Below are 18,992 nucleotides of genomic sequence, written 5' to 3' on the forward strand. Positions count from 1 at the left end.
TTCTAACTTTTCTCAAGAAAATTTGTTAACCCTAAACTTTTCTAAAACTTTTTTCATGATATTCTCTAGACTTTTGTCAAGTGCTGGCAATGATCAAATCATGGTTCGAGGAAATGTGATAAAACGAGTAACAACAACAAAATATTTGGGGTTTTTAATTGATGAAAACCTGTCGTGGAAAAACCATTCAAATGCTATAGCCGAAAAATTAAGCAGAGGTCTTGGGGTTATGCGAAGAATTAAAAATCTAGTCCCAAAAAAGATTCTAAAAATGATTTATTTTTCTATATTTTGTCCATATATTAGCTACGAATGCTCTATATGGGCAAAAGGGTACAAAAACTTCAGAATAGAGCTGTAAAATTATTATCGGAATTTTATGATTCTGATGATATTCCTGCTCATGAGCATTTTAAAAAGAATAAGTTAATGGATGTATCCCAAATTCGTGATTACCAAGTTGCGATTTTCTCGTATAAATATTTGAATCGCCTGCTCACCCCTTCTTTTGAAAATCTTTTTACTTTTAATAGAGACCATCATGATCATAATACAAGAAAAGCTGATAACTTAGCTCATGAGTTTAGGAGTACTTTTTATGAGTTTCGGGCATCTTTTGTGATTCGCCATTATGGTCCCCATGTTTTTGAATATTTTGCCCGAGGGTGTGAAAAATGTGCCTAGTCTTCAGGCTTTCAAGTCACGGGTAAAGAAGTTTCTTTTATCTAGTGAATAATTTTAATGTAAGGCCCGTTCCAGGTTGTCATTCTATTCAAGGCATTTCCCTGATTTACTTGCTGTTCATTTTTTTCTGTTTATTTTTTTTTCTGTCTTCTTCTTGTTTTTTCCTCTTTCTTTTTTTTCCTTTCTTCCTTCATCAGTTGAGTTTCTTTTGTATTGAGTAGCGTGATATGAATGTGATTTTAATTAGCTGAGGGTGATGACCTCGCTTGCCCTTACAAGCTTATTGCCTTTCTTGCCAGGCGAATGGCGAATAGTGTTGGTTTTCTTTTCTTAATAAATGTATATCTCTATAAACACACATAGACAGACACAGAGACAAGCAAACATATGCTCAGACACACAGGCACAGAGAGTGAAAGAGAAAAAAACACACAGACTCAGACAAACAAAATACACACACAAAAAGCGAAACACGCAATTACCTGCTCAGACACGCAGGCACAGAGAGTGAGAGACAAAAGCATATAAGAACACATAGATTCAGATTCACAAACGCACAAAGACAGACATGGAGACAAGCAAACACTCATTCAGATACAGAAGCACAAAGAGAGAGAGAGAGAGAGAGAGAGAGAGAGAAAACACAAAGAGCCAGACATACAAAGACAGGCACAGCGACAAGCAAACAGTTGCTGAGACACATAGGCACAGAGAGAGAAAGAGCGGGGAGAGAGAGATACAAAAACACAAACAAACACAAAGAGCCTGGCATACAAAGACTGACACAGAGACAAGCAAACATTCACTCAGACACACAGGCAAAGAGGAAGACGTAAAAATATAGACAAACACAAAAATTCATACAAAAAATCACAAAAAGACAGATATAGAGACAAGAAAACCACCTTTCAGACACATAATCATACAGAAAGAGAAGAGACAAAAACACAGAAAAACACACCGTTAAGACACACACAGACTGACACAGTGACAAGCAAGCCACTGCTAAGACGCACTCTGTTCAGTTAAAGTTTTAATGTCGCTCTTTACTTTCAGTTCCAAAAACGGGGTTTCCTTTATTCATGGCGTTTTTGAACTATGCGGGTTTTGATTTTGGCTCACCGTACATGAATAATTAAAACTAAATTTGCATCTTAATTTCACATTTTTTAGCTTAATGGCTTTCTCAAAGTTTTGATGGGACAATTTTGAGAAAAAGGGGTGGGGGAGGGGGCCTAGTTGCCTTCGAGTTTTTTTTGTTACTTAAAAAGGCCAAAAAAGCTTTTAATTTTATTTACGAACGTTTTGATTAGTAATAAATATACATAACTTACAAATTAACTTACGTAACGAACTTCTATATTTTATTACGTATATAAGGGGGTTCGAACCCTCGTCAATACCTCACTCTTTACACTTAAGTCAGAATTTTGTTCCAACTCTTTAAGAAGGACCTCTGAATCACAAAGGTCGCTTAATTAGAATAAATAACTCTTTTAAAATTACTAAAAATACTTTAGCGTAAAGACCGAAGTATTGAGGAGGGGACGAACCTCCTCATATACCATACGGAATAATTTCTTTCGTTTTCAGTTGTAATGTTGCTCCTTACTTTTAGTTGAACAACTTGTTTTTTTTTTTAATTTCTCATTTTTTTAATTAATGCTGGAAAATCCAGCAACCCCTTCATGGAAATTCTCTTCCCCCCTGATAAGTACCTCCATGGAAAGATCCTCCCACGTAACCCCCGACACTCCCTCCCCCACCATCAGAGAGATCCCTCCTGAAAAGGTCTGCATACTTGCCATTACTATATGTAAGCAATGGGCAAAGTTCACAACTTTCAGCCCTTCCCCCGGGAACTATGGGAGATTAAGTCGTCCTCAAAGAAATAGTTATTATATTTTTCGACTATGCTGAACAAAATGGCAATCTCTAAATTTTGATCCGGTGACTTGGGAAAAAATGAGCGTGGGAGGGGGCCTAGTTGGCCCCCAATTTCTGGTCACTTAAAAGGGGCACTAGAACTTTTAATTTCCGTTAAAATGAGTCCTCTCGCGATATTCTAGGACCACTGGATCGATGCGGTCACCCCTGGGGTAAAAACAACAAATAAACACGCATCCGTGATCTTTCTTCTGGCAAAAAATACAAAATATTTGCAGACAGGAGCTTGAAACCTATATAGTAGGGTTCTCTATTACGCTGAATCTGATGGTGTGATTTTCATTAAGATTCAACGACTTTTAGGGGGTGTTTCCCCCTTTCTCCAAAAATAAGGCACATTTTCTCAGGCTCGTAACTTTTGATGGGTAAGACTAAACTTGATGAAACTTATATATTTAAAATCAGCATTGAAATTCGATTGTTTTTATGTATCTATTGGTATCAAAATTCCGTTTTTAAGAGTTTCAGTTACTAAAAAACCGGGTGGCTCCTTACTACACTTCGTTACCACGAACTGTTTGAATAAATAAACAAAGATATGCTAGATCAATTAAAAGCACTAATCTCGCTAGAAATTAAAGCAATAGACATCCACCATGAAAAAATTGAAAACATTAACATTAACACTACAAAATGATTTTAACAAGCCTAAGGAAATTTAACGGGGAAACACAGAGCCCTAAATGGGCTATTAAGCACAATAGGTTTCACAAAAAGCTCTACTGAGGATCTATGAGAAAGGTCTACAGAGGATTGTATAAAATCGTGAAAGAAACCATTAGAAGTTTACAGCGAGGAGTCCTCCTGTCTCCACATAAGTAAAAAAAAAAGGTGTAAGCAAATAAGTATAAGATAAATAAGTAGTAAGTGTAAGTAGAAGGTGTATGAAACTAGAAAGTAAATTAAATTTTATCAAGGCAATGGCGGCAATAATAGTTTCGCCTTATTACTTTCTATCAGCAAATCTTGTCTACCTTGTAAGTCTCAAATGAGAATTAGTGAGCTTAGATACTGAATTAAACAGAAAATCCAAGCCATTTACTAAGTTCAGCATTTTTTTTTTTCACCAAAAATTAAGTTCACCAAAAATTAAAGGAAGGGATTCGTTTAATTTTCATGGCACTTGGTATTTACGAAGTGACATATAGCGATCACAAATTCTGTCGGTCTGTCTGTCTGTCCTGATTTTGCCAGTTTGGGCACTTTCAGATAAGCTAGGATGATGATATTTGGCTGGCGTATCAGGGACCAGACCAGATTAAATTCGAAATAGTCGTTTCCCCAATTCGACCATCAGGGGGGAGTGGGGGACGGTTCCTTCGGAAAAATTAGAAAAAATAAGGTATTTGTAACTTACAAACGGGAGATCGGATCAGAATTAAATTTGATATTTAGAAGGATCTTGTGCTTCAAAGCTCTTATTTTTGAATCCCGACCAGATCCAGTCACTTTGGGGGGAGTTGGAGGGGGAAACCGGAAATCTTGGGAAACGTAAAAATGGAGGTATCTTTATCTTACGAATTGGTGATCGGATCTTACTGAAATTTGATATATAGAAAGGTCTTATGTCTCAGATGTTCCATTTTCAATTCGAATCGGATCTGGGGACATAGGGGGTTTGGAGGGGGAAAACAGAAATCTTGGAAACCGGAAATCTTGGAAAACACTTAGAGGGGAGAGGTCGGGATGAAACTTGATGGGAAGAATAAGCACAAGTTCTAGATGCGTGATTGACACAATTGGAACGGATCCGCTCTCTTTGGGGGAGTTTGGGGGATTTTCAGTGCTTTTGTAAGTTCAGTGCTTCTGGACGTGCTAGGACGATGAAAATTGGTAGGCATGTCAGGGACCTGCACAAGTTGACTTGATAACAGTCATTTCCCCATTCGACCATCTTGGAGGCTGAAGGGAGAGGAAAAACTGAAAAATGAGGTATTTTTAACTTACGAATGGGTGATCGGATTTTAATGGAATTTGATATTTAGAAGCACCTCGTGTCTCAGAGCTCTTATACGGTCGGGATTAAATTCCGACCGTATCTAGGGATATTAGGGGGTTGGAGGGGGAAACGGGAAATCTTGGAAAACACTTAGAGTGGAGAGGTCGGGATGAAACCTGATGGGAAGAATAAGCACAAGTCCTAGATACTTGATTGACATAACCCGACTGAATCCGCTCTCTTTAGGGGAGTCGGGGTGGGGGTCATTCAGAAAAATTGTAAAAATTGATGTATTTTTAACTTACGAACAGGTAACCGGATCTTAATAAAATTTAATATGTAGAGTGAACTCATGTCTCAGAGCTCTTATTTTAAATCCCAACCAGATCTGGTGACATTGGGGGGAGTTGGAAAGAGAAACCAAAAATCTTGGAAAACGCCTAGCGTGGAGAGATCGGGATGAAACATGGTGGGTATAATAAGCAAATGTCGTAGATACGTGAGTGACGTAGCCGGAATTGATCCGCTCTATTCGGAGGAGTTAGGGGGGTCCAGTGACTTGGCGAGTTCGGTGCTTATCTGGGTCTTAAGACGATGAAAATGGGTAGGCGTGTCAGGGACCTGCACAAATTGACCTGATAAAGCCGTTTCCCCGATTCGACCATCTGGGGGGGGGGGCTGAAGGAAAAGGAAAAATTAGAAAAAATGAGGTATTTTTAACTTACGAGTGGGTGATCGGATCTTAATAAATTTTGATATTTCGAAGGACCTCGTGTCTCAGAGCTCTTATTTTAAATCCCGACCGGCAAAAAGCCCCTGATTTTTCTTTTAAATCAATCTATTGATTCTTAGAATTTTGCTAGAGCTCATGCCACATGAGCTCTTGGCTCTTCCGACCTCGTCACAAGTGCCATATGAGCTCTCAGTTCTTGTTAACTTATATATGACAAGCTTGAATTTATAGAATTTCATAGCACGAACAAAACGTTTTTGTTTACGCATATTCATAGCACCACAGAATTCAACAAGATGGTTGATTAGAATTCAATAACAGGTTGATTAAAATTATCCTGTATTCAAGGTTATTTCAAGATGGCTTTTACCGTACAGAAGACCAAAGCATATGTAGGTTTTCAATCCATTTGAATGGTACTCCCCCCACCCTATCCATCCAAAATTTTATGCCAAAAATTTTATTAATGTTCTGTTCTGATTTGTTTCTAAAAGAGAAACAACAAGCCGGAATCTTAATTCTTAATAAGAAAAACCAAAGGAACTTCATGAATGTTTCTTTAATTGACCAATAAGGAAAAAACAAAGTCAATTAAAACAAGCACAAACCTCTCTTTCAAGAGGTTTGTTTTTATTTTACATACCATCAACAACAACAAAAAATATGTATCTTAAGGCTAATCATGATATTCAAGTAACTGAGGGACTAATCCCCCCCCCAATCTTCTTCTATTCAATCTCTCTAAACGACTTTTGTTTCATATGCATTTCATTTAAAGCGGTATGTATTTCGAACAGTGTGGTTCTATAAGGATAACTGGAAAGAGGCAATGATCGTCGATTGTCTACTACAATACCGCTATGTACTGGAAGCATCAACGATTGTTGATTTTCGTATATTACAACTTTAAAGGAGCAAATTCTTAATTTTTTTCCAGTAAAGCCCAAAATGCACTCTGGCATTTAGAAGTTTTAGAGGGTGGCTGTCCTACTCGTTTTTTTTTTTTAGCAATTTCTCTACATTTTAAGTTTGACTTGATTATTCCTTTTAATTTCTGTTCCTTTTGAATTCCAGTTATTCATTAACAGTATACTCAGTTCAACTCAAAAAGTCATATGTATAATCAAGAAACGGCCGATCAATCCTTTTTTCAACATGGCAGTCATCTTAGATAAGAAAGCAAGAGCATCTTTAGATCAGTGCACGAGGCCATTTTTTTTACGTCACTTACAAGCAATTTTAGCTTGGGCAGCCGACTTTGGATGAGTGGTCTCAAATGACCCTCCAAAATCAACACAATGAAAATAAACATTTTCAAACCAATATTTACTTCAACCAAGATTGCTATTTAAGGATTTTAGGAGTAACTGTTAAAAATACTGAATAAAAACTACAATCCTAGCCACCGATGAAGCTTCAGTAAAAGGTTAATAATGCGACATTGGACATTACAGTCCCTACCGGCGGTACTGGTCTCCGTTACATGGACCTTTACCCAGAAAGTACAATGGAGGCTGGCGGGCCAGCCAATCTGTGCTGTCACACACCTTTCAAGCTTCACCGTCAGTACCCTTAACAAAGAATCCAAAATATGAAATAGTCTATTCCCAATCTAAATTTTTCCGACAAATTTTGTTAGAAGGTTGAAATCAGAATTGAACGCAAATTTTAGTCTACACAATTTTAGGACGATGGGGCTTGAGCTCCTAAGACGCTCTCCATACTCTAAATAAAGACATTTTACGCCTACTTCAACTCAAAGATGGTCAAGAAAAGCTATGGGAGCGGTCTTAACTCATTGCAAAACTACTCCACACATAAACAAGATAGGCCTCTGTTCCTCGCAACATGTGATCCAATTTAATAAATAACATTTTCCAACAAATTTAATTCTATAAAATCAAAAACATAAACAAGTGAACAACCTCAAACCAGAATCAGATCACAGCACCAGCCAAAGTGTCTCCCATGGCTATCTAGTTATCTCCCCCAGACATAGCCACTAGTTACTGGTGATTTTTCTTTGCCTTTTATAAGAATACAGTGTCATCTTCTACATAGCTGTTTTCAAGCTCAACCGGCGAAGCATCTTAAAAAAAAACATTACATAAGGAAAAAGACTTACATGAATGGAAATGGAAATACAAAATTATTCACATCAAATTAGAAGTTTGGAGCAGTCCAGATTCAAACTATAAAAAAGTGAGATTGATTGAAAGCTAAAACAAGTTTTAAATTCAATCAGAGCTGCCAACTGGACGCATTTTATGTCAAAATATTATGGCACATATATGGACGCATTTTATGGCACACATAATTTCCATGTGCCAGGACACATTGACATAAAAGGGCAAAAATAATACATTTTAGAAATTTGGGACATAAAAGGGTAAAAGGGGGCAAAAACATGTCTCATAAATGAATGACATAAAACGAAACGTTTGTCAACTGGATATATATTTTGGTAAGAAAAAACAAACGTCGCTTTTCACTAACGTAGTGCTTTTTCTCGTTTTTTTCTTGAACATCCAGGTTTTGCTAGAAATCTCGCAAGGATTTTCTACAAAGTAAAGGATTTACAAGTTTATATGAGTTTCGTACTTTCATATTAAGTTATATTGTATAAATGATATATATTGGATTTTTTTCATTTTCATTAAATCTGATTCGAACTGGCCGCTTTGAGAAAGGTTTATAAAGCGTCTTTTGGTCAAAAATACAAATGGTAAAACAATAACTTCTAGTTTTTGAGATTTCAAGAAGGACACATTTTAGCTAAAAATGACACATTTTTGGATACTCGAAGGGACACATTAATAGACCAAGAAGGTGGCAACCCCGCATTCCATATGCAACAGAAGTAAAATATGTTTAGGCGTTATTTCTTGCGTAATTTCAATTGGTCGTTAGATTTAAAGCTGCGAGGATTGATAGTTCTCGTAAGAGGAGTCAGCTTTTAGTTTTTAGCATACACAGACGTAGTTCTTTTGCAGGTACATTTTTGAAACATTTCAACAAATTTATTTACAACAAAACAGAAAAAGTAGAGACACATATGTGTAACTGAAACATCCTGTAAGGAAACCCATACGGCGTGCACACAACGCCTTTATTAAGGAAAAATACAAGCAGTGCCCTAAAGCTCTCAAGAAAGGTGTGCTAGAGCTTTCAAAAACTCACACTTCATGTGCTGAAGAGTGATGAGATTGGCCCAAAAGGAGGATGTCAAGATAAGCTCCCTCCCTGACAAACAAGGCAATCAGACACAACCCATAGATGGAATCCGCCATCGACCTGCATCATCCTTCCTGACCCAACAACATTATCTAGTTTCTCCATAATTGCTACAAACCAGAAACCATCCCCTTTCGCTCATAAATAGAACCAGTAACCAGAGATTTTAAAACAAAAAAAGCTCCTGGCCTTGATGGAATTCAGCTGAACTTCTGAAAGTCAATTGCGAGCTCTTCGTTAACATATATTAAAAAATTCCAACAGCTACCTGGGAAATAGGTCACTTGTTCTAAATACCGGTTCGAGGCAACGACAGTACGTCTAAGTAGAAAAGTTTCAACAGTAGTTTTCGACAGCTACCAACCAATCAGCCATGCAAGTCATGCGGCTCGAATACTGTCAAGTGTCTTGATTGGGAAAAACCCAGCAATAGGCTCAGAGGTGATCCAAGAATACCAAGTGGATTTTTGAGCAAATAGGTTGAAAGTTGATCTGATTTTGAAAACCAGTCAGATCGTGAAAAAACATCTTAATCTCGACTGCAGTATCAACCAACTCTTCTAAGACGTCAAACAAGCCTTGGACCCTATCATGGCAGATGGTTCTTCCCGTTGACATTCCGCTCAAATTGGTTTCCCTGGTAAGAGATATATACAAGAAGTTCAGAAGCCGTGTTATAAGTGGAGAAGGCTTTACTGAAAGCTCTGAAACAACGATCGGTGAACTTGTCATTACCAGAGCTTTCGAAGTTCAATCCGGTGCCTTCCTTAGAGTAGGAGTGATAGACAAACTAGTTTGCACCAAAGATACAGACACAAAATTGCTTAATCCCTTTGTGATCTACAAGTTCAGGCTGATATCGTCCCTACAACCACCATCCTTTTGGATGGTGGTTGTCTAACACCTCACAAATGAAAGTAATGTGCTGCTCTAATAAGCCTCATTCTCAGTTCAAACCCACCCCCCAGCTCGGAGGTGATAACATTGAGTGGTTCGAAGAACTTAACTACCTTGGCGACTTACTCATTTTTGAAAATAACCACTTCAAAGACATCATAATACGCCTGGTGGTCGCAAACTTTAGTTTTAAAACTCGTAAGCGCACTGAAAGGATCAAGATCTTCTTATCAACGATACTTAAAGCGAAGCTATTCAGCTTGCTACTCATCCCTTTCGCCATTTATACCAGTGAAACTTGGATTCTTAAACTGGTTGCTCAGTTCCACTTCGCTACCTTTGAAACAAAACCAGTATGCCGTATTACTAGTATTATTTACTATCGTAAAATTTCCAACACCAAGGCTTTCCAAACTCTCAAGGTCAAGCATACCAACCTCGACAAAATAAAACTGCAACAACTTAGATAGTTGGGACACACCAAATGCAAGGAAAGAATTCGTCTCCTAAAAATAATATTTAACCGTTGAGTGCACAGCGCTAACCCTATACGGCACCCTTAAGAGAGATGGAAACACAATTCCTCGTCAATCAACATGGCGTATCTTCTCCTCCTGGCAGACGATAGAAGCTCATATCGGAGTTACATAAATAAACTGGTGAAAGAAGAGTCCCCAAACCGACCTTCGAGAACAGAAAGAACTTCAGTCAGGTTCAACAAATGCAACAGTTCGTCATGACGCAAGAATTTCAAATGGATGACCGGTAACAAAGATTCGCGGAGAAACTGAAACATAACAGTGAGGTGTGAGTTTTTATAGAAAATTAGAACATGTATGAAATCAGAGTGGCTCTGGAGTCTCTTCTATAGGGCATTCGTGGCATGAGCATCAGCTCAGTTTTTCGAGTTTCCCCTTAAAATTAAGAGAGGAAGGGGCAAAAGCAACATACCATTGAATTTAGTTATTTAAACCTGTAAAAAAGAGGCCAGAGACTCAAAAATATAGATGAGCCTAACGAATAGATGTAATAGAAAAACAGTGAAAGCTACTGAATTTCTTTTTACAGCCAAACAGGCTGTCAAAACAGTCGAGGTGGGAGGGGGGAGTAATAATTATAACATTGTGCTTGTATTTATAGTTATAGTTATGTAGCGTAAATGAGTCAAAAGTTGGCAAAATTGATAGGACTTGCAGATACCCCCTTTTGGCTGGATAGTTAGGAAGATTTAGCTGATAGATTCCCAAAATGAGCACAACCATTCCCAGTGCTTACTTGAGACGCTCTAGGTTTAAAAAAAAGTATAAATATGTGTCTTTGGTAATTTATCAATAATTTTTTTATTACTGAGCTTCCGAGGATATCGAAGGCAAGTCTCATCAGACATTGAGCAGTGAGATAAAGCTTTTAAGATCGAATCAAGAGGACAACATATTTCCATATAGAACTGTTTTTTTTTTTTAAACGAAGAAGAAGAGACAACTATCGTCAAAAAGAGACTACTTTCTATGTTAGTCGCTTTTACTACTACGTTAAAAAGAGACTATTTTTACGTTAGTCTCTTTTACTACTAGTTTAAAAAGAGACTACTTTCTACACTAGTTTCTTATAGTACTAAGTTAAAAAGATACTACTTTCTACATTAGTTTCTTTTACTAGTAAGTTTACTAAAAACAAAAAAAAAAAAAACATTACTATCGTTAAAACACTACTTGGTATTGACGTCTTTGGATTTAAGTCGAAGTAAACAACGGAATTCGTGTCCTTCGGCCCATTTCCTTCCCTGAATATGGCATATGACATTTTTATTACGGGAGAGGATTTCCATGGAGAAATTTTTTACGAGAGAGGAAAATTTTCCATGAAGGGGACTCACGGAAGAAAAACAAGTTTTTTCAAATAAAAGTAAGAAGCAACATTAAAGCTTAAAATAAAAAGAAATTATTACGTATATGAGTGGGTTCTTCAACACTTCCCTCTTTACGCTAAAGTTTTTTTTAGTAATTTCAAAAGAGCTATTTATTCTAATTAAACGGCCTTTGTGGTTCAGGGGTAATTCTTATAGAATTGAAACAAAATTCGAACTCAAGCGTAAAGAGGGAGGTATTGACGAGAGGGCAACCCCCTCATACACGTAATAATTTCTGTTCGTTTTAAGTTTTAATGTTGCTCCTTACTCTCAGTTGAAAAAACTTTTTTTTATTTTTTTACTACATGAGCTAGTCTAATTGCTTGTCATGTGTCAAGCCAAACAGGTTAGGCGTTATTTCGATAAGTCCTTTTTTTTACCCATGAATATGTCAAGTCTGTGTCTTCGAGTATAGACTGTAGTATATTCGTTAAGGAAGTGACTCTTTCCTAGCAATAGAGACTATATTGTAGTGGCTAATGAAATGGTTCTTTAAACTCAAGTAGAGACTAGTATAAAGTCCAAGTGGCTTTTCGGTCTCTAGTGGAGATTGTAGTGTAGTGGCTTGCATTGAAATATTTTGGTCAAATTAAATAACTTTCGAAGGGCCAAACTTTCCACTAATTTGAGAAAAATGCCAGCAAAATATTTAGTTAATGGGTCAGAAAGATTCGTTTAAGACAAATACAAATTGAAGGAGAAAAAAAAACAACTATTTGTGAGAGAAGGACAGAAGAAAAAACAAGAAAAAGAAGAAATAAAACAAATTACGAAAGCTGTAACTTCAAAAAGTCTGTTATAAAACAAAACTAAAGTAGGAGAAAAACCTCCCGGTTCTTCTGAGAAATGATAATTACAAAAGATTAAAATAAGCTACTAAGTAGGATGGAAAAATCACCTCTTCATACAAGCTCCAAGATAATGCAGCCATGAACGTCCGACGTAGCATTCTGGGAACAAATCCTTGGAAAAATCCGAACAGTCCATATTCCTTACAAAAATAAGATTGTATTAATAAAAGAGAGCAAAACTAATTATCCTCTAAACAATTTAGAACCCGTAATAATTATATAATAATACTTATTTATTATCCACAGACGCCAAAAAGACAAAAAGGAGAGCAGAATATGGAAGAAAGAGAAAACTGAAAAGAACACAAGTCCAGTGAATAAATCTTCAAAAGCAATAATGATACCAAAGATAAAACCGTGATGATGCTAGAAGCACCGATATAGCCCCCTTGAATTTGAAAAATATCTGTTTAGTATTTTTCATTTTCTTTTTAGTCGAAAACAATCACCCCTCTAAATCTTAAAAAATAAGTTTTCCCCCCTTCGTCCTGCACTTCCATTGACATCCCCAGTCATTTCTTTTAAATAATATGAACTAACAGAGCCATATAACTTTTTCCCCTTTTTTATTCTGATACCAAAGGATAAGACAAAGAAGATAATTACACTAACAGAAATAGAACGATTTAACATGGTATAGCCTTTTCTTAGATGTAGAACAAATACCAGAGAAAGAAAAAAAATGCTAAAAGAAAAAATAAAAATAAAGAAAAAAAATTGGAAAGGCAGAATAAAGTTTACTGAGGACAATATGATTATATTTATTTAAGTTGTCAATAATTTTAGAGCAACCAATCCGAATTTTTGCCCTAGTATTGGACAATAAAACAAGTTCAAGAGACTTTTTTATATCTTTTTAGTTTTTAACTCTTAGTTTAGAAAACTTTTTAAGCTTTTAAGTTTTACGTTTAAGTTTATTTTTTAAGGAATTTTTTTAAAAGCTTTAGTTTTCAGTTTTTAAGTTTTTTAAACTAAGTTTTGAATTTTGAAGTTTATTTGTTGAAGTTTTATTTTAGTTTTTAAACTTTTAGGTTTTTTTAGTTTTTTTTTTAAGTTTTACATTTTAAACATAGTTTTTAAGATTTTTTTGATGAGCTTCAGTTTTTAGTTTTTAAGTTTAAACTAGCTTTTTAGTTGTTTAATTCTATTATAGTTTAAGTTTTTAAAGTTCAAAGTTTTGGTTTTATTCAAATTGCAGATATTTAAGTTTTATTTTTTAATTTTAGTTTTAAGACATTTTTTTTTTATGAGCTTTAGTTTTTAGTTCTTGAGCTTTTAAAACTAAGTTTGAGTTTTTAAGTTTGGTGGTTTAAATTTCATTTTAGTTTTAGGTTCTAACCTTTAAGTTTTTCGTTTGTTTGAAGTTTCGGTTTTTTAAGTTTTACGCTTTAAGTTTAGTTTTTGATACATTTCTTTGATGAGCTTTAATTTTTAGTTTTCAAGTTTTTTTTTTGTTTTTTGTTTTTAGGCAAATCAAAACAAGTCTACCTTAAAGACAGAGAAATTTAGAGAGCTTTTAGGTCTCGTAGAAGAATAAAAGTTGAAAGAAAGATACTCAGACTTAGCAATAAAAAGCAGAAGAAAAATTTTACTAAAAGAAGAATAAGTAGGATATCCAGTTTCCATAAGCCTTACTCTTATATGTGACTATCTGGCTATTGAGCAAAGAGCAACAAGCTGAAAATTTTTAATTTCTTCATGGAATAAGAAGCTTTTTTAAAGCACCAAAAAACGTTACCATAATGGCCAAGGGACTAAAGAGGAGGCAACACCCCTCATATACGAAGTAACATCTATTCTTTTGAAGTTTTAATGTTTGTCCTTACTTTCAGTCGGAAAAACTTGTTAGTTCTATTTAGTCAAACTAAGAACTACAGAGAACTCTGATAAATTGACCTGAAAGCGTTAAGATACAGGCTAAGCAGGTGTGAAGTGGAGGTCACGGATAAAATTACCAGAAATCTGGAAAATACAGATAGATGGCATAACAGTAAAATATTGTACTAGCTGGTCAATAAATCAAGAGAAAATAGTCAATCTTGACTTGTCCTAGTTAAAGACATGAACGGGACCACAATTAGTGGGAAGGTAAGGGTTAAAGAGAGATGAGGAGAACACTTTGAGAAAGTGCTAAACCACGATAGAGTTACAGAAAAAGATACAGAGGAGAAATAAAAATTGCACTCTTAAAAAGAGCACTATAACTTGCAATTTTCAATGAAATGAGCCCTATTCAAAGCTTGTACGACCACTCATTCTATAAAAACCTTATATACCTTCAGGGCATGACTTAAAACCTTTGCCCTCTCGTTCTGAGTGGCTATTTCGACCCCGAAGGCCTTTTTATATGATCTTTAGACTATTTTGAACAAAATGCCTATCTCAAAGTTTATATCAGATGCATTCGGGGAAAAGAAAACGCTGGAGGGGGGGAGCTAGTTTTCCTCCTACCACTTTTGACCTATCACATTAAAAAGGGTAAAAAGGACCCAAGGCTTCTGATTTAAGATTGAAAGAGCCATATCTGAAGTTTATACGACCACTATTTCCATAAAAACCTTAAATATTAACAATAGACAACTAATATAACTTAGAGCCCTTGTCATAAGGACCGTGGGGGTGTCATCCCCAAAGACATAATTACTAAACCTATCAAAATATGCTTAACAAAATGACTATCTCAAAATTTTACTGGATCTGTTTGGGGAAATGAAGGGGGAGAGGGGGGCTGGTTGCCCTCCAATCACTTTCGACTATTTAAAGGACGCTAGAAATTTCCATTTCCAACTCAATGAGCTTCCCCTGAAATTTAAGCGACCATCCTTTCCATACAAACCTTGTATGCCCTCGGGGCATAACTGACAGCTCTTGCCCTGAAGGCTGTAACAGGGTTGTAATCTTCAAATACATAATTACTGGATCTTTCAACTATGATGAACAAAATGGTTATCACAAAATTTTGAATGGATGTATTTGGGGAAATGATGAGCGTGGGGAGGGGGCGGGTTCCCCTCCAATCCCTTTTGGCTATTAGAAAGAGCAATAGAACTTGCAATTTCCATCGAACGAGTTCCTTTCGAAGGTTCTACGACAATTCCTTCAATACAAAGTGCCCTGGCCTTAAAAAGAAATAACAAAAGGAATAAATAATACGTTATGCCCACATGACTCGTTTATATGCTGGTTATACGCTTTAATTACTATTCAACCTTACTTCTGCTTATCTTATGCTTAATATAGCTCTTTACTTTTCTTTGAAAAACATCTTTTGTGTAAAAAGTTGTGTTTTGTTAATTTTATAAGAAATTATTGGAATTAAAACCATTTCTTTCGTGTCTATATAAGACCTAAATGAGATATCTGCTGAGATTAATGACGTATATTAATTAGATTAATAATAAATTTGATTGGTAATTAGAAGCGTTCAATTAATCAGAAATGATACTAGAAGAATATTTTTTTTTTCCTTACTGAGAAATCTCAATATGAATTTATGCTTTAATTCTACCAGAAAAAATTTATTGACATCTTCCATAAGCCAATTATCAACTGCACTCCAAAGAGTCTTTCAGAAATGGGCGATATTTGGCCTATTTGTTTGATGGTTATTCTACACGACAACTTTAAATAAACAAGCGATAAGTAAACTACACATTCTACAATGATTTGACTAAATAAAACTTGAATATTTTTAAACAAGGAAAGAGGGCAAAAGTTCAATAGCAGGGCCTTAGTTCCCAGAAATTAGAGCAGGGGGTATATCTTTAAAAATCTAGCAAGGATCATTTGCTACTTCTTCAATTTCCGTAGAGAAAGTGTCAAATAAATGCCATTTCTCAACTAAAATTCCAAAGTGAGGGTATTTGAAAATTTAGGTGGTCAAAAAATCTTGGAGGGAGGGGGAGGGCGGGGTCAATTATCATACGATCTCTAAAACTACTTCTAATAGTATTGTTCAATAATAAAAAGGATTACCTTATATATAACTGGGATAGCAAGTTTCATGCTAGGATATTTTTTAGGTTCCAACTGTAAATAGGTTTTAAGTACATCTGGAGGATGCGTGATAGTTGAAGCGGTAAGTCCTGCAACCATTCCACACAAAAAGTTCCCAGATATATTTTTCGACGTACTGTGGCTTTCACCTGCAAAAATAAATTTTCGAAAATGGAATCTCAGATGGTAAACACTGGTAGTAAGATCATATATTTAATACCTGAATAAATACTAGACAATATAGAAGAAGCAAAGGTAGAAAATAAAAGAAGGAGCAGAAAATAAAATGTCGGGTGGCCAACCCTTGAAGTGAGATGATAGATTTAATCACTTACAAGATACCAGGTAGTGTAGAAGAAGCAAATGCAGAAAATGAAAGGAGGAGTAGAAAATGAAATGTTAGGTCGCAAACTCTTGCAGTACGATCATACATTTAAAACCTGAATAGACACCAGATAACATGGAGGAAGCGATGGCAGAAAATAAAATGTCGGGTGGCCAACCCTTGAAGTGAGATGATAGATTTAATCACTTACAAGATACCAGGTAGTGTAGAAGAAGCAAATGCAGAAAATGAAAGGAGGAGTAGAAAATGAAATGTTAGGTCGCAAACTCTTGCAGTACGATCATACATTTAAAACCTGAATAGACACCAGATAACATGGAGGAAGCGATGGCAGAAAATAAAATGTAGGGTGGCAAACCCTTGTGGTAAGACCATATATTTAATGCTTTAATAGATAATAGATAATATAGAAGAATACAAAGGAAGAAAATGCAAAAAGGAGCAAAAAGTATAATTTCGGATGGTAAACCCTTGTAGTAATATCATAGATTTAATACCTGAATAGATACCAGATAATATAGGAAAAGCGATGGCAAAAAAATCGAAGAATAAGCAGAAAATAATACGTGAGGTGGCAAACACCAATAGTAAGATCATGGATTTAGTACCTGAATAGATACCAGTTAATACAGAAGAAGCAATGGCAGGAAATGGAAGAAGGAGAAGAAAATAAAATGTCGGATGGCGAACCCTTGCGGTAAGATCATATATTTAATGCTTAAATAGATAGCAGATAATATAAAAGAAACAAAGGCAGAAAATGCAAAAAGGAGCAGAAAGTAAAATTTCGGATGGCAAATCCATGTAGTAATATCATAGATTCAGTATGTCGGGTTGGCAAACCCTTGTGGTAAGATTGTAGATTTAATGCTTGAATAGATAGCAGATGATGTACAAGAAACAAAGGCAGAAAATGCAAAATGGAGCAGAAAGTAACATTTCAGATGGCAAAACCTTGTAGTAATATTACAGATTTAATGCCTGAATAGATACCAGTTAATATAGAGGAAACGATGGCAGAAAATCAAAGAAGGAGCAGAATATAAAATGTTGGGTGGGGAACCCTTGTAGTAAGATCATAAGTTTAATGCCTTAATGGATACCAGATAATAAAGAGGAATAAAAGGTAGAAAAAGATAGAAGAGAAGAAAGTAGAATTTCGGGTGACACGCCCCTGTATTAAGATTGTAGGTTAAATAGCTTAATAGACATCAGGTAAGATAGAAGAAGCAAAAGCAAGTAAACATCAGGCAAATATGCTAACAATAAACCATGGAAAAGAGCAGTAATAAATAAATCGAAACTGAACGCTGAAAGCATCGTATAACTGAACAGACTTAAATCTAGGTTCTGGCATTAAGAGAATTTTCCTTTACTAGCCGGATTTTGTCTAGTCCAACGAAAAGAAGTCTCCGTGTTGTTAGATATTCAAAAGATTATTTTCGCGACCGGCAAAGTTTGGTGAAAATAAATAAGATATTCCCCTTAAAGCAGTAGTAAAAACGTTTTGCTGATATTATTGTTTATAACTGTACTTGGTATTTTTTTTTTTTTTTAATATTCTAGCGCTTTTTTTGTATTTTTTGCATTCAACTAGACACAGTCTTGATCCAAATAGCGGCGCCGCTTGGTCAATACCGCCAAAGAAAATTGACTGACTTATATTAGTAATAGCGAATGAGGACAAAGAACATAGAATAAACGAAAAAATAAAGAAGAAGAAAAAATAACGGCCATTTGTAGAAACGCAAGCTGATGTTTTTTGTTTTGTTTTTTTATGTTGCCAACTAGTCTCTGGTCTGTAATCAATTAGCTGAAAATCCTTCAATACAAACTCAAGTGGTTGCAGAATCAATCTGTGAAGCGTTTAGGCTACGTAACGTTTCTGAATAGCTTTAACCTGGATTTTGTCATTAGTGGCTCCAAAACCCTTAAAGACTGATGAAAATCAAAATCCCTCCAGATATACCTACTTATCGTATTTTGATTTCGGATTTTATATCACAATATTCCCCATGCGGTCAACAAGCTCTGAAATGCACAGAAACAGAACGTGGTGGAGGTTCAAAGGCATTCCAAAATAATCTATTGTAAAAAAAAAATGAAAAAAATAAAAATCCACTTAAGTTTAAGTTTCTTTGACTTGTTGCCATATATAGTTCAAATGTTTTTAACCTGGTAAATTTAATCAGGGGTGGTGACGTGGGTTTTATGACTTTTCTTTCAAATAAATATAGTCTTCATTTTTATTCGATCTCATTTTTTCATCTTACTCTAAAGAGGAGAATTGTCTATTGTGTACTATAGACATTCCTTTGTCTAGTGAGTGGTCACAGCAATCGCAGTTCTGAAGTGTTTATAGCATAAGTTATATTTATTTGTTTATTTTTTTAGTTGTATGTTCTTTTTCCTTTCTTTTTTCTCTCTCTTGTGTGTTAGCTGTCGTTTTTTAGACG

The 18,992-nt window shown here is 35.5% G+C and overlaps 1 protein-coding gene across 2 annotated transcripts in view; it reads right to left on the minus strand.

Annotated features, from left to right (window-relative positions):
* Positions 1–7,171: 7,171 nt before the first annotated feature.
* Positions 7,172–18,992, minus strand: part of LOC136036231 (mitochondrial glycine transporter-like) — a 37,996-nt gene continuing 26,175 nt past the window's right edge. For both annotated transcript variants that reach the window (XM_065718327.1, XM_065718328.1), the window contains exons 5-7: positions 16,170–16,339; positions 12,242–12,334; positions 7,172–7,392 (exon numbers count right to left, since the gene is read on the minus strand). In XM_065718327.1, the coding sequence (XP_065574399.1) occupies positions 7,357–7,392; positions 12,242–12,334; positions 16,170–16,339 (299 nt within the window). In that variant the 3' untranslated portion in view covers positions 7,172–7,356. The remainder of the gene's footprint in view (positions 7,393–12,241; positions 12,335–16,169; positions 16,340–18,992) is intronic.

Source organism: Artemia franciscana, chromosome 15 (genome assembly GCF_032884065.1).
Source record: "Artemia franciscana chromosome 15, ASM3288406v1, whole genome shotgun sequence".
Lineage (NCBI taxonomy): Eukaryota > Metazoa > Arthropoda > Branchiopoda > Anostraca > Artemiidae > Artemia > Artemia franciscana.